Source organism: Agelaius tricolor, unplaced genomic scaffold (assembly GCF_023055355.1).
Source record: "Agelaius tricolor isolate 1412-34295 unplaced genomic scaffold, bAgeTri1.0.p SCAF_14, whole genome shotgun sequence".
NCBI classification, from domain to species: Eukaryota; Metazoa; Chordata; class Aves; order Passeriformes; family Icteridae; genus Agelaius; species Agelaius tricolor.
This window is the reverse complement of record NW_027269274.1, coordinates 162,690-178,752: the sequence shown is the minus strand read 5'-3', so window position 1 is coordinate 178,752 and position 16,063 is coordinate 162,690. Positions and strand designations below refer to the sequence as shown.

Below are 16,063 nucleotides of genomic sequence, written 5' to 3'. Positions count from 1 at the left end.
TGACAGTTTTAACATTTTCCTGCATATGCAACTTAAAAAACATTTCAAGGATGATAATCACCTTTTAGTTGTCAAAGAGACTTTAAAATAATAACTTGAAAAAAGAAGCAGTGTGAATTAGTCAGTTGAAGCAGTTATCCCCCAAACTTCTAACAAAATAAGTCTGTTTACTTTTCTAAACACGACTATGACAGTCTCAAACCCCTCAAAAACCAAGAAAGTACTAATAAATTTAATTTACATGGAGGAAGCTAGACAGCTATTCTTGTTTCTACATATCTTTAAACAAACCTGCCTTTATGAATTGGGTTTTAGTTCTTTCTCACCAACAGTCAGAAAAAAACCCAAACCCCAGATTTTTGTGACCAGATGTCAAAACCATCAATGACATTATTTTGTACTTCTGTTAGCTACAGCCCACAACATTACTTTGGGTACTTTAGAAATAAATACCTATAAGTATCTTCTGGATAGGTTTTTTGTACATAGTCCTGCAATTCCATCTGTGCCTTCTCCTGGAATTTTTCTATTTGGGTTGAACTGGTCAGACCAGGGTGATCTAAAGAAACAAAACATTTCTGTATGTCGATTGTTTCCCTATACATTGTGAAATAAATGTACTTATAAGACTCTCACATTTAATTTCAATGAAATATTTCTCTAGTATTGTGATGTTTAACATGCTAGCTGTATAGAGGTAAACATTTACTTCCTGGCTTCAGAATTAGCTTGTTCACTTTTCTCTCTAGAGCTGTGTGTATCCATAAGAAAGTGGACAAAGATTAAGCCTGTATCTGTGGACCAGGCAATGACACAGAATTTGTTTTTAGCTTTGCCTGTTTAAATGTAAACATGGTTGCCTGTGATTTGTTCTAACTAGGCTGGCTAAGCAGTATCTAGGGTTATTTTCTTGATAGATCAATGTCTTAATCTTCTCAAGTCTGTCTCATGTTTTAATTCCAGCTGGCTCAGCTCCTCCACAGCCATGTTCTCAGAGCAAAAAAAAAGGCAAACCCACAAAATATCACCTCTCTTAATATGCCGAAATATCTTCACTCATGTGTCCAAACTGCTTGTCCCTTGAAATAGGAAAGGGCTACCTTGAGTTTGGATAGTTTCTTGCTTTTCCAACTCAAAACCCCTAACAAACCTAACTCTAATGGGACAATCTCGCCCAAAAATTCAAAAGAACATTTCAGGACACCAGTATCTTCTAATTAAGTTTTATTACAAAAAGAAAAATAGTTATCAATGCAAAAAAAACCCCAAGCAAACACACCAATAGCAATATATCCTTTTACTTTGTATTCTATTAAATACAAAGTGGTAAATACCTTTGAATTAAAGTAAATAATATGCATTTCTGAGCAAAACCTTCCCTTTTACTCAACCTGTCAGCAGTTTTAGATTAACCTTTGTGTGTCCTTGAAACATTTCCATCTTTGCTGAAAAGACTGCCACTTCCAGTTTCTTTATCATTCCAGAAAACCTCAAGTGTCTTCTTTGAGTAAATTTCCATATTTCAGAAACTGCTTTAGCTATCTGCTGTCATTTTTTAGTAACAAATGGAAGACAGCCTACTTACATTCAGTTTTTGAGATTTTGTGGAAGTTTCATATACAATAGGTATTTCTGCTCATATTTCAGCTATTCCTCTTATAAGTATATTAAAAATACTAAAATTGAAGCAAATTTCTTTTTGTCACTTGGAAAATGCATTTCTTCTAATCCCCCTCACCATTTACCTCACTAATATTGCTAGCACACATTCCAGATAATTTACTACTCATAGATTATCAGCTGAAGGTAACTTGAGAATCTAATCTTCTAGGATGGATATACAGGAAACACCTGATAGATTTGAATGTAAATAACATGGATATGTTGCTCTGAAGTTATTTTAAGACACATATTATGATAATCATTATGAAACAATAATTTTATCTGCAACTTAACAGATGAGTCTCAAGACATTAGTCTCATTTAAAAAATGCTAAACAATTTACATATTAAGACTTACTATTTAAAAAGATATGATTACTAAATTCCTTACCAGGGCTAAAAAGGACTATAGCTTTAAGGTATGCATATTCATATCCATCAATATCAAGCTTGGCCATGCTGTTACAGAACTCCTGAAGTTTCCAGATGTGTTCCATGACTTGCTTTATTCTGTCGCCAGAAAGTTTATCTACAAAAAGATATTGCTTACTATTTCATCTGAGCTCAAGCATTTCTAATATATTAACAAATAAAGTTTTATAAACCAAGTCAATGATATTTGCAAGTCTTTTGCTGTCTTAGAACCACTTAACTTGGTAAGGATGGCCTGAATTATTAGGAAAGCAAAGTGAATTTATAAAGTCTGAGACAGACCCGGAGCTAGCAAACAATGTTAAGAACATTCTAGCAACAGAATGTTATCCTGTCACCAGGACAGTATGATCTGCCACACCAAACTTTTTCCAGTGATGTATTGTTCTGAGCAGAGATTCTGAAGTGATGCTGCATTATTCCACAAATGGCTGGAGTGATTCTGGGAACGAACAGAAGCACAAAGCAAATACTAATGTGCGACCCTAATTTTAAATTCAAACATTTTTGAATTAGCCTTTCCAAAAGTGAATGCAAGAACAGTAATGATAGTGCTACTTTCTCCTCTATCTGTACTTTTAGGAATGACCTTTTCATTAGCTATGGTAAATAGTCTTTTTCCCATCTGATAGGGTAAATTCACTGAAATACACATACACAGATTCTTCCATCATTTGAAAGATCACATTCCTTACATTGGGTTCATAATCTATCTTAAAATTTCAATTTAAAAGATGTATTTTATTTATAGATCTGTTACGAGTGAGTGGTATTAGCTGCTAACCTAGGAAGGGAGAGATTTCTATTTTGGTAAATAGAAATCCTTATATTGGACTGCATATCTAAAACTAGTCAAGGAACAAAAACATTCGAGAATACATTAATACATTTTTTTAAATACATAATTACTATTATCAAACTTCAGAAGTCAGTTTACAAGGGATAAAAACCCTTCCTTGGAAAACACATTAGAAGAATTTTATTCTAGTCATAATCTCCAATGCTAGTATTTCATATAATTTTAATTTGAATATTTTATTTTTCTCTATACAGCCAATAGTGCATAGGATTGCTTAGACTCCATGTGGCTTAAACAGAATCTTTGACATAGCTTATTATGATTTGATCTATTTTCTGAAACTGCAATAAGAAGATTAAATGAAGGAAGAACCATGTTTTGCACAGTCTTGAAATAAGAATGAAAGCATAATCTACATTTCTTAAATCATTAATTGTGATACAAATTTTTAGTTACTTAAGATGAAGATAGACATAATGTAATGTTTTTATTCCTGTATTAAGTGGGAAAATATGGCCCAGAAAAACTCAGGAAAAGCAAACTAGAATTCCAGAGTTTCTAAGTAGCTTCATCACTAATAAATAAAGTTCTGAAATTTCTTTACTTTGTTTTGAATTTTGAAGGTATAATACACAATGTAACATGATAACTTTGCAGAATAGATAAATAACACTAATGATCCTCTTTGATTGGCTGGTCTCAGCTAACGCAGTATGAATGTGAGTACAGGTTCTAGAAAAAAAATATTTTTTTAAAACATTGATGCATAAGAACAGAATTGGAACCAGCCGTAACAGCCCTGCCACCTACTCCTCTCCACTGCTTGGAACAAAGGTGAACTAGACAGCTCTGTGTATTGTGAAACAGATATAAAGCCTAACTTTGCACAGAACATCCAATATGCAGGTTTCCCTACTGATCTTTTTAACTCCAGGAAAGGAGCAGCACTCTGTTGTATTTTGGGACTGTCCAGGCTCTCTTAAATGAGAAAACAAACCAAAACAAACCAAAAACAACCAACAAAAAAAACCCCAAAACCAAACCAAGAAATAACTCTATATTCATTATGAAAGCAATTAAAGCATACTATCCAATAAAGAATCAAATTTCAGTCTAATTTACTTTATCATGATGAAGGTAATAAAGTAGATTAAAGCTTGGTTGTAGAACTATAAAATATACAAAGAAGATAGCTGGAAAAATATTTAATATCCTTCAGTTCTGGAAAAATACATCTGTTTTACTCTCCTCAGTAAAAAACTATTTTCTAACTTTTTCTGTGTGCAAAATAATGACACTATAAAAAAGTATTTTTAAGTGGTACCAAATAGTATTCTATAACTGCTTTTAACAGACATGTAAATTTGAAGTAGTTCTCATGTATTGTGCTGTCTTTGCAGAGTTTAAAACTGCTAGCATTGTTTTCTTCCTCCTTTTAAAAGTGAATATTATTTTCATGCTAATGAATCCTATTGATTGGAAGTGTCTTTAAAGAATGAAAAAAAAGCAAATATAACAGATTTTCATCCATTCAAGATATAATCATCATTATCAACAGACCAAAGTTGAATTAAAAAATAAAATTACATCCATCTTGTTAAGAATGTCAAGAAATGAGGTTGCTTAATGCTTCAAGGGCACTTCAAAATACATTAATCATTATTGCATTACAGTAGTATCCAAAACCATTATACATGCAATAATATGCTTGTTGTGATAATTGGCAAACACTGTGTTTTTACACCATAAAGAGGAGAAGGAAAGTTCCTGAAGGAAAAAGTCTGGTGTGGTTTGGAAGAGGGTATCATTATTCTAAGAGGAAAAAAAATACATCTGGATGGGAAGAAAACCCTCTGAGCACATCCAAGGAGTATTTTGAGATGTACTTTCTCTGTAATATCAGTCAGGCATAGAAGACCGCCTTGCCTCTATGGACACTTCTATCCCACACTTCTATCCCACAGATATCTCTGTGAGGACAGTGCAACAAAATTGTAAATCACCAGGGGAAAGATAATTTTGCAAGAGAAAGCTTCACCTTGTGGTTCCTGGTGAACAATTTAGGCACTGATGGGGAAACACCTTGTGAACAAAGTTATCCCAACATCCCTGTCTTGTTAGCAGCACTGGTAACATACCTTCTTGTATGCTGTTCTGGAGGTGGTTGACAATCGCTCCCAGGATAGTGGACAGACTCATCACCTGTGCACACTGTGCCAGCCCTAAGGTAAACAGTTCATTCCAGCAGGCACGCACAAGGCTCGTATTACAGTCCTGCCTAGAGGAAAATCAAACAACACTGCGGAGTTTGCATATCAGCTTGGTATTGCCCTATGTATAATTATGTTATGTATAACAATTCATAATCAGGATTAATCTATTGCAAAACTTTGGTAACAGGCATATATTAGCATATTACAAGTATTTCAAGAAGCAAAAAGAAATTATAGACTATGGGAAACCATTTTGGGTTATCTGTGAAATGGTGCTCATCAATTCTTTAGTAAGGTATCAAGAGAAAGCATTTAATTTCTACAAATTAATGCTTGCTTTTGATTTGGCTTTACTTTATGTAACCACAGTAACATCAGATATTGTAGTTACCCTCCCTTCTGCCATCTTCTATTTTATTCTTCAAAACAGGGAATATTGCATAGTCTTCACACATTTTAAAATATTAATTAAAAATTAAAAAATATTGTAACTAAAATGTTCAAAATATCTGGAAGCATTCAGATGAGTGCTTAAATTCATTCAAAAGCAAACCATTCAAACGGAGTATGTCCATTTACCCAAGAGCTTGAAATGCAGGTATGGACCTAGCCCAGTGCATAGAGAGGAAAAGGAGTCGTGATGCTGACTCACAGATGTAGTGTACGTTAAGGTACTCTGGCATCGGACTGGGCATTGTCAGCTGCAAAAAATAAAAGTACAGTACAACACATATAGTTCAGGCATAAACTAGTTTTTATCATCAGTGAAATAACCAGCAAAAACATTCAAAGTACTCTCATAGTCCATCACAATCAACAGTGTGACAAGAAGTTGTCAAAGGAAAATTGTACTAAATAACTCATTACTGCTGGCAAGGAATGCAAATTGGGAATATAAGACAAGAAATTAACGTAGGAGCTCATACATCTTAAGCATTAGTTTGTTTAGTAAGACATTTAAAGAAGCACCTACCTTAAATGTGACATGTGTATCTGTAAGTAGGGGTCCTTCCACTTCAATAATTGGTGTTGACTGATCTCTACTGATTACATGAATATTCCCTCCTCCTGTAGGATCCATCCCATCTGCCAAGTTATGAGCTGTTGTACCATCTGTGGTATTAAGTGCTTTAGCCAAAGTATCAAATGCTCTAAAATATAAGTAAACAATGAAAGAGTGCTTCCTTAGATCTTAAAAATTTCACAGTGCTGAAATTAAATGCTATAAAATATTTCCACTTAGAGGCAACATACACAAGAACTCTTTAGGATGACACAAGGTCAGACGTTTCATTACAATTTGGTCCCTCTGTACTCTTTGGGCATTAATAAAACAAACAGATGTGCCCACATACTGCTGGTAAAAGATCTCCCCTATAAGGGAAGGATTTCACTCTGTAAATCCTGCTCTGATAGTTTTATCCTAGTTTTGTACTAGTGAAGTGGCCTTGTGCTGTGCTGGTTGTGGCTGGGATTGAGTTAATTTTCTTCACTGTAGCTAGTATGGGGCTATATTTTGGATTTGTATTGAAAACGATGTTGATAATACAGAGATGTTTTTGCTATGCATAGCAGTGCTTGCACGTGTAAAAGCCTTTTCTGCTTCTTGTCCTTCCTTCAGTGAGGAAGCTGGGTGTGCATAAGAAGTTTGGATGTGACACATCCAGGACAGCTGACCCCAAGTGATACAAGGATTATTCCATACTTTGTGATGTCACACTTATATAAAGAAGGGAGGAGAAAGAGGAAGGGGTGGGATTTTTGAAATGGTAGTATTTGTCTTTGGAAGTCACTGCTACACGTGCTGGAGCCCTGCTGTCCTGGAGGTTGCTGAACACCTGACTCTCCATGGAGACAGTGAATGAATTTCTTTACTTTGCTTGTGTGTGTGGATTTTGCTTCACCTATTAAACTGTTTTTATCTCAACCCACAAGTTTTCTCACTTTTGCCCTTCTGCTTCTATCACCAGTCCCACTGGATTGAGGGAGCAGCTGTGTGAGGCTTAGTTGTCTGCTGAGCATAAATCTCAACAGTCCTCTTGTACTTAGCATTCACTATTCCCCCTTCTCACAGATTCGGTGAGGATTACAGACCAGTTGTATTCTGAAGAGCAAAGTCCCTCTCCTTGTCCCCATCCTTGATCTCTGGTTTTCTTCTAGACAATATGCCTGAATTTCCTTTCCCTTAAGATGAAATACAGGCAGGCACTCCTGATCTCCCAGTGCACGTAGAGCCTTAAAAGCCTTATGACAGTAACACAAGAGAGACTGGTCCCCGGTCTTCTTTATACTCAAGCTGTTGCTTGATCATTACCCAAACAGATCACTGTAAATTCTCTTTGGATTAACAGAGCTTAAATGTAAAGAAGAATTTTGTGTTCCAATTTCATACCAGTGGACATTATTATGGTATTGTGCTTCTTTGCCATTTTTTGTCAAGATGTTTTTTTGGGAGAGGCATTGCAATATTTTTTTTTTCTGCTTTAAAGAAGGAGTAAGAGGTTGACATAAGCTGATATTGCAGTGTCAAGTATTTTAAAATATTAATTCACTTCACTTGAAGAGTTCAAATGAAAGACTTAGCAGCCTTAATTAATAGAAATAAAGGAGCATTTTCCTTCTCTGGGTAGAGTATCTTGTTTTTCTCATGTGTGGAACTACCCATTATACTTGCTTTAAACCCAGTCAGCCCAGATGGACATTAATTCATGTCCCTCCGCTCTCGCGCTTTCTCTCTCTCTCCCCAGAGAGGTGTTTTCCAGTCAGTGTAGTGGGCAGGCTGGTCCAGTATTTGTTTACTGTCGGGGGCTTTTCTGTGTAAATAATTTTTCTTATATCTTTTGTTATTAATGTTGTGGCTATTACTGTTTCATTTTGCTGTTACTGTTTGTTTGCTAGTCTCATTGCTGTTTTCAGTAAATTGTTCCTATTTCAACCTGTGATCTCTGCCTTTTGTGCCTCTGACTGGAGACGGAGGGGGAGCAAGTAGGAGCATAGTTTGAGTGTGAACATTAAATTGGAGAATACCATTCTTGAACCATGACAGTTAAACTCCTCCTAAAAATCTTCTTTTTGAGAAACAGTGGACAGTTTTGAGTCCAAGTATTTTGTCTTATTAATACTTATTTTGTCCTATACTACTAAATTAAACCAATCTGCTTCCCCACACAAAAAACACAACCAAAAACATCCAACAAAAAAAATCCCAGCCTTGCAAATCCCAAGCTGTGCTGGAAATTATAATATTCCATGCTCCTTTTTTGTATATTTTTTATTAAGAAAAGAAAGACTTTCTAAATCTACATTACTGGGAGATTTTATGGCAGCACAATCTCAAAAATAAATCTGCTGTAATACAGACTCTTAAAGAGCAGGGCTTAGGGCACAAGCATTGCACGGAAGAAGCTTACATAAAATATATCTGTGAAATAAAATGGCACCGAAATGTTGCTATTCTCAGAGTCTTTCAAGGTCACAACCTAGTCATTGTTAATTTTTCTGAGAACCAAATCTGGTCGAGCTTTAGAACACTACACTTGCAACACAGGACACAGTTCTTCACAAGAGGGCAAGAGTCAAAACTGATTTTAAAGACCAGGTATTTTGTTTCAAAGTAGGGACAACTGATGCAACAATGGCAAATTCCTTTAATGAATGAGTGCAAGGATACACCACATAGAACACAAATTACTAAATGAAATGTAAATATAAAGGCATACCGTGTAATCTCACTTGCAGATTGCTCTTCTTGTTGAACTTCAGAAGTATCTCCATTATTTAGTGACTCACTGAGATTAGCAAGAGATGTTACAACATTTGCTAGTGTTCCTAAGGCACCCTGGCTTGTTTCAGCCTAAAAAGGAAACACTGTATTAGTAAATCAAAATTATAGTTAATATATCATGTATAATTTCCCCCTCATTTTCAATCTTTTTGTTCCTTTTCCCCTATGCACCTTTTCCTTCTTCCTGAATGCCAGGAAGAACAATGATTCTCAATTATCTTTAAATCCTATTATCAATCCTAGTCACAGATGAGACATCATATTGAGAACTACCTGTAGCTGACCTTTTGCAGAAATATGCTTGCCAAAAGAAACCACAATCCTATTGATCAATTTATTATATCCATTCATACAGTTCTTCACATTTATCACAACCTTCTCTAGAGCAACAACTATTTGAGACTATGTGCAACAGCTATTTGAGACTAATAGATAAAGTAATCTGAACAAATGAGTAGATATCTCAGAACTGAAGTGAGACAGTAATACCTTGGAATCAGCAGCTAGGAGGACTGTACCATCATCCCTGATCAAAGGCTGCTGAATATTCACGAGCATTCCTGGATCAAGAAGACCGGCTGACCTGTTCAAAAGCGTAAGGCATCTGATGATCAACAGTATTTTCCATTAATCAGAAGAATGTGTAACAACTTATGAGAGCATAAAAGGAATAACCAGTTTTTAAATAAACAATTTAGTGAAGCTTACAGTTTATTTAACAGGACTTAAGTCTTTCTGAAACAGTTCCCAAAAAGTAGCTTGAAAGACAGAAAGACTGAAAAATCTTATAATTTCCAGTGCAAAAACAACAACAACAACTTCCTAAATGCATATCTTCTCATTTGCTTTTTGTTCTGGTTTGGTCTGCTTTAAGGAGAGCTGTTGTCATCTCATGCTCTCAGAAGTCACCTAGTAGCTTTAGTTTTATATTAGACTTAGGAGGAAGGCATAACTCTGTATTCCAAGCAAGACACTGGCCAGCATTAAATAAAAGTCATAAAAATGTTTTTTACATTCCAAAATATAGTCAGAAACAGTCACATAATCAAAGCCTGCATAAAATCTCTGCTGCCTTTACTTCTGGTGCTTTTTGACCAAATATCCTTCCCCTCTCCTGTATCTAATTTAGGGAGACAGTGGAAAGTCTTTGCAGTCAGCAAGAAGTTTACTTGCTACTTATGTGATGCTCCAAGTGTCTATAACACGATACCAATGCACACAACACAGGTGCAAGGCTGCAGGACGTTACAGTACAAGGGGTCCTACACTAACAGCTATCATTGTGAACAAGCACAGGCAGCAAATTATCATGCATTATGCAAATCTAAATCCTACATAAATAACAGAGTGGTTCTTAATGACTATAGTAGTGTTTATAGGTCTGTAATGGATCTGTAGCTCAAGGAAATTTTTAAGAAGCAAATGTCTCTGTGAGTACTTCTTTCAAACAAGAACACTGAAAAACAATTCTCCGAGAAACCTGCAGCCCAAACTTCCTAACTGCAGTGTCATTTGTTCAACAAGAAATAGGTATATGAAATATTAAACACACACACTTCTTCCCCTATGAAAACTGAATAAAAATACCCAATTTTTTACATAGTTCTCAACCATTCATAAACTACGGTTTTAAAAATGTCATATTTAACCTAGACTTTTTTTATTCTATTCAGAGAAAAAAAAAGAACTCTTGCCTTTGTTTGTAATGATGTGCATTTTCACACCCATTGCCTAAGGAGACACCTGAGAGTGCAGGAATTGCTGCAGCAGCAAGGTACAGGAACCACTTTGGAGTATCTTCCATAGAGTAAAAGGAAGCTGCTGTTTTGTATTGTTGAAACCAGGCTCTTGGGATGCGAGTCAGCAGTCACTGAGTCTCCCTAACTAGTGTCTTTAGGAGAACGAAGCCTGAGTCTGCCATTTGCAGGTCTGATTTCAGAGAAGTGCTAACTCAAATGTATCACACACAGCATTAGCCTACGTGCTTTCTGCTTGAGTATCATTCAGTTGCTCTGCATTGCTCTGACCTGGCTGGACCAGAGCCAGCTCTGAACTGAAAACCACATACCTGTATGCAGACATAAAAACTTCCATGAGAAGCAGAAACTACATTGGCCTTGTAATGGAAACAGATGATGTGTGCATTAAAGTTCTTTTCTGTTCCCTCTGAGAGCAGAGGGGAGAAAGAATATAGTGTGACTGCAAAGTAATATGCACAAATGACGTGAAAGAAGATACATGGAACTGAGGTACTCACCGTGTCCCATCTTTATCTGCCACAAATGTTGGAGTTGCTATTAGAGGGCTTCGAAGATCTTTTCTTATATAGATTTTTTCAGTAGAAGCTGCACAGTTGGTTGGTTTTTCACGTTGCACATCAAAAGGCTTTCTTTCACTTTGAACCGCTACATAAAGACAGAAACATACAGATTTGAAAGGAAATATTTCAAATGAAAAATACAAAAAGTAAGTAAAATTCCTGCAGTTATGATAGTGTACCAGCTCAGCTAAAAACTGGAAATTTAATACCAAGAGGGAAGAAATGCAGGCTCCAATTTTACTATATCTGTGAGTATGTGTATTTTTACATATACTTTTAACTAAGAAAGTCACAGATTAATCTTTTGCTTCAAGTGCTGCTGATCTGGAATAAAATATTGCTCTTTTTTTTGGCATTTGATAAGATGGAAGATTCTACAGATTGTGTTTTCAATTTGTATTTTTTTTTTACAGGCACAAGCTATATCTAAATGTTAGGCAGATTTCTATTCTGGATGACACAAAACAATGCAAACCCAGAAGGAGCCCTGAAAAAGTCAAGAGAGGCAAGTTACCTGAGAGATGCAGGTAAATTCCTTGAGAGGATACTTTCTACATGACATACACTTCACTTACAGCCCTTAATACCTCCCAGTTAGGGAAGAGTGTTCCAAAACTAACCCTTTCATGATCTACATTTATACTTGAGAATTAAAACAAACTGAGTTCAGTCACTGAAGTGCCGAACAAGTGTAGGAAATTTTTAAATGAAAAAGAAAAGCAAGAAGCAATTACTTTGTAACTTTTAAAGAAAGTGAAAAGTGCATCTTTATAATATTAAAATATTATTATTAAACATATTACAGAAAGTTATCCTCACAACCAGCAAGAGTTACTTAGTTCCTGGTTTTATTTTTACTATTGCTGTTACTATTAGCAAAATGTAGGGGCTTCCAAGTTGGCATATCAAATTTACTGGCTTGGTGAATACATATAAATTAATCAGAGGCCTGACTCAAAGCCAGTGAAGTCAATAAACATATACTCTAATCATATTGGAATAAGAAAGTTTACTATCTGGAACTGCAGCAGTTTTTCTTGTACAAACATCTCATCTTAGATTCAGCACATTGTGCGTAAAGCAGCAGAATCATCACAACAGGTCTGGAGTTTCAGAGTGCAAATACAATTACGTTCCTATTTACAGCTTAAAGTTCTGCCTCCCTTGAACTCAGTGGCTGGAACTAACCCTGCTTAGATCAGATCACAAAACAACCTTGTAATTGTTTCACGTAGTGCTAAATTGAAGAACAGCTGATATAAACTGAAAACAAAAATATATTGAAACAAAGTGTTTGGCTGCTAGCACTGGAAATGTATGAAATACTACATACAAACATGAAAGCATATTTTAAAACATATGACAGTTTGTACAATGCCTCATAAAACACTGCTCACAAATTATAAAATTGACATTAAAATTTAAAAAGAGGGGGAAAAAAAGACTGTTTTCTATCACTGGCTGAAAAAGCCACAAAAACTGGAAGGAAAGCAGATTCTCAAAACAGAATATTAGACTCAGATTCATGTCAATCCATGTCAAAATATTTTCTATTATAAACATACACTGTGTTTGGCACACGCATTGTAAGTGAGGCTGTAACTGGGCTCCTCAAAGACAACGGTACTTGGAGACGTGGTTCAGAACAAACCACTACTGCACCCCAGACATAAAATGGTGATGAAAGAAAGGTGCACTAGATGCTGCCAAAGCAGTTCTGTTTCCTTCCAGCAACATATACCAAAACAGAGAGAACACACTAACAAATGGTAGTCCACACAATTGTTACTTGGTAGGCACAATATCACACTGAGTACTTAACACTCACATTCCATTTTCATGCCCATCTCTAGACATTTCTTAAGCCTACAAAACTGGCATCGATTCCGATGGTGTTTATTGATGATACAGTCCTGGTTGCTACGACAACTGTAGGTCAAATTCTTCCTCACACTCCTTTTAAAGAAACCTTTGCATCCCTCACAACTGACAGCACCATAGTGACGACCTAGGAAACATATATATATCAGTTGAAAATTACTTATATTTTAGCATAGAAATATTAATTTTAACCAAGTAAAACACTGTAAGTCGCCCTTTAAATTTGTTTTGGATTTGTGCCAGCATTTTGGACCATGAAGGCATTACTACAGTCTCACAAGATATTTCTGGTTTACCTAATGTCAGGGGTTTTGATGAGAGAGTGGAGAGAAGAGAGGAAGGCTCAGGCTATTTCTGAATGTGTGGCTGATGAAGGTGTAGCTCCCACTCTGTCTAAGTACAGATACAATTCTATCTGCTGTTACAGACTATAGGATACATTTAGAGACTATATCAGCTAAGAGCTCAAGTAATTTCAGAAAACAAGTAATTTTACACCAAAATTTAAAATGCAATCTTAATTTAAATTTTCTGTCCATATTAATTCTGGTATTGTTTTAATTTCATAAACACTTAAAGAAGGAAAAGAAAGTGAGAGAAAGAGACAGAAGGGTGTCTTCTCTCTAGGATGAAAGCACAGAACACCCCCTTGACTAATAAAAAAATTTTATCTTAAGATTCCTTGTTACTGCATGGATCTGAAGCACTGAGGTTTCACATAATCTCTGCTTGCCTTGTTTTGTGATAGTAGAAGAAAAAAATCTACCAGGAAATGTTAAGTTTGTTAGAGAGCACTAAGAAGCATTTTCTTGGAGCAGTTACACATTTTTAGGTGACATGTTTATCTCATGGTAGCACATCACTGTGGGGAACCATGCTTTAAGCAGTCTTTTTCAATTACCAGGAGCAATTTAATCATTATTTTATCTTTAAACCAATTTATCTTTAAGCATTTATATGCTTCAGTTCAAGGAGAAAACCTAATATTCTTCCAGGCAGAGTTTAGCCATTTTTTGTGTATAGATACAGAGTATATTTTTCCATTTAAAAACTCAGTTACTTTTGCCATGAGCATAACTAAAATCAGTTAAAGCACATGAAAATCATCTCTTCATCCCAGTCATCCTTTCAAGAAAGTTTCTTCAATATCACTTTGTAGGCTTCCTTACCTGATGCTTTATCACCACAGACTACACAATATTCTACTACCTGGGGCCGCTGAACATCAGTTTTTCCTAGCAGACGTTCCACTGAAGCAGAGTCTGTCACTATCTAAAGCAAAATTCCAGAACAAAAACATGTAATTAGCCAGATATAAAGGTAAGGAGTCTTGCCTATAGAACAAGATCGGTGTATCAGCTAAGAAGAGAGGACTAAATTTATGAATAAGTATGGCATTTGGAATGAAATTAAGCAGTATGAAATGCAATTTAATGAGAGTTCTTACTGACAATAGAGAGACTTTTGAAACAGTCATATCAAAGCAAATTACAAATAAAACTGCTAGCTTTGTTTATTACAAATGTTTCTTCACTTGTGCAATCAACAGTATTTTTCTCTTGTTGCAAATACTCTCAAGTGGCTGCTATACTTTAGCCAAAGACAGTTGGCTTTCAGATGCTGTTCCCATCTATCTCTTCTCTAGCTATTAGGGATGTATGGTTCAGAGAGGATAGCCTGGAGCTCAGATCTATAATAGAAACAGTTTAGCTTCCAAAGGCCTTGGATTCCAAAACTTCTGTTCTGAAAATTCAATTTAACCAAGAAAAAATTAAAAACCCAACCCCTCTGTAATGTCAGATATCCTATTTAGCATGGAAAATGAATTTTAGAAGACTTGAAATAACATTTAAAAAATATTTATGTAAAAGTTACTCTTCTTCCTGTAAAACATTCTCTATTGTAACAGTAACAAGAGAGACCAGGCACTTTTTCATTTGTTTTATTCTTTTTTTTAAGACTGCTAGGAAGAAATCTGAAATTTCATGTGAGATAGATTATTGTTACATCATTATCTTTCCAAAGCTTCTGTTCATGTAGATTATGCTCAAGACCCACAAAAAACATGAGCTTTATTGCAATGTCTTGATACTGAATGGAAAGTACGAACTCATGTAAATTTGCTCAGGTGAGTTGTATCTCTGTATATCAGTGAATCTTAGACTAAGAAATCCTGGCACTTCTCACAAGCACTATCTTAAGGATTCCCTTATGTCTTTGGAAGCTGAATGAGAACACATGACAAGGGATGATGAGTGCAATGGAATACATGAGGTAGGTGAAGACTGAAGGATTTGTGATTGAACAATGAAGCCTAAAATTAGTATGTCTGATCCACGTCATGAGAAAACTACTGCAATTGGTCTTAAAGCAATTTAGATTTAATTTAGAAACAAAACAAACAAACAAAAGAACAACAAAACCCCCACCCCCCCCCCAAAAAAAATATTCCATGGTTTATCTAAATTACTGTATTTACCTGAATTCTGCCTGGCACAATGTTGTCTGTGGTGGTAAAGATAAGCTGCTTGGCATTAGATGTCTCAGGTGCTGCCAAGATCACCTTTCCTGTACCAGTTCCATCTGGACTAGCTAAAATGAACTGTTGCTTTGGAGACACAGCTGAATCCACTGCTGTCACGATTTGAATTTTCTGACCTGTTTGCTGATCTGTCACAATCTGTAAAACATTGAAGAAATTAGTGACCACAGTAAATTTTGTTTTAAAACCTTTCATTCCATCTCAGAATTGTATCAGTGGAAAATTACAAAGAAGCTCTCTCAAAGTTTTCTTTATAAATATCACTAGGGAGATGTTCCCCAGTTAACATCTACCAATATATTTTACAGAAGATGTTACTCCCTAAAGTTATCATCAAAAGATGGAATCAGGTAGCCTTATTGTTTCACATGCCAATTTTCAAGATTCTCTTATGATGGAAGGTTTCTATTTCTGATACACTTGTCTGGTA

At 35.5% G+C, this 16,063-nt stretch overlaps 1 protein-coding gene across 7 annotated transcripts in view; it reads right to left on the bottom strand.

The window, feature by feature from the left end:
* The window catches only part of NR2C2 (nuclear receptor subfamily 2 group C member 2), a 37,725-nt gene that overhangs the window by 9,698 nt on the left and 11,964 nt on the right, over window positions 1-16,063 (bottom strand). For 5 of the 7 annotated variants that reach the window (XM_071439239.1, XM_071439243.1, XM_071439241.1 and 2 more), the window contains 11 exons: window positions 15,571-15,771; window positions 14,261-14,363; window positions 13,039-13,218; window positions 11,148-11,295; window positions 9,380-9,473; window positions 8,826-8,959; window positions 6,080-6,257; window positions 5,686-5,807; window positions 5,032-5,171; window positions 2,054-2,191; window positions 454-559 (listed from right to left, as the gene is read on the bottom strand). In XM_071439239.1, coding sequence (XP_071295340.1) covers window positions 454-559; window positions 2,054-2,191; window positions 5,032-5,171; window positions 5,686-5,807; window positions 6,080-6,257; window positions 8,826-8,959; window positions 9,380-9,473; window positions 11,148-11,295; window positions 13,039-13,218; window positions 14,261-14,363; window positions 15,571-15,771 — 1,544 coding nt within the window. The remainder of the gene's footprint in view (window positions 1-453; window positions 560-2,053; window positions 2,192-5,031; window positions 5,172-5,685; window positions 5,808-6,079; window positions 6,258-8,825; window positions 8,960-9,379; window positions 9,474-11,147; window positions 11,296-13,038; window positions 13,219-14,260; window positions 14,364-15,570; window positions 15,772-16,063) is intronic. The other 2 variants (XM_071439244.1, XM_071439245.1) reach the window with 2 other exon arrangements.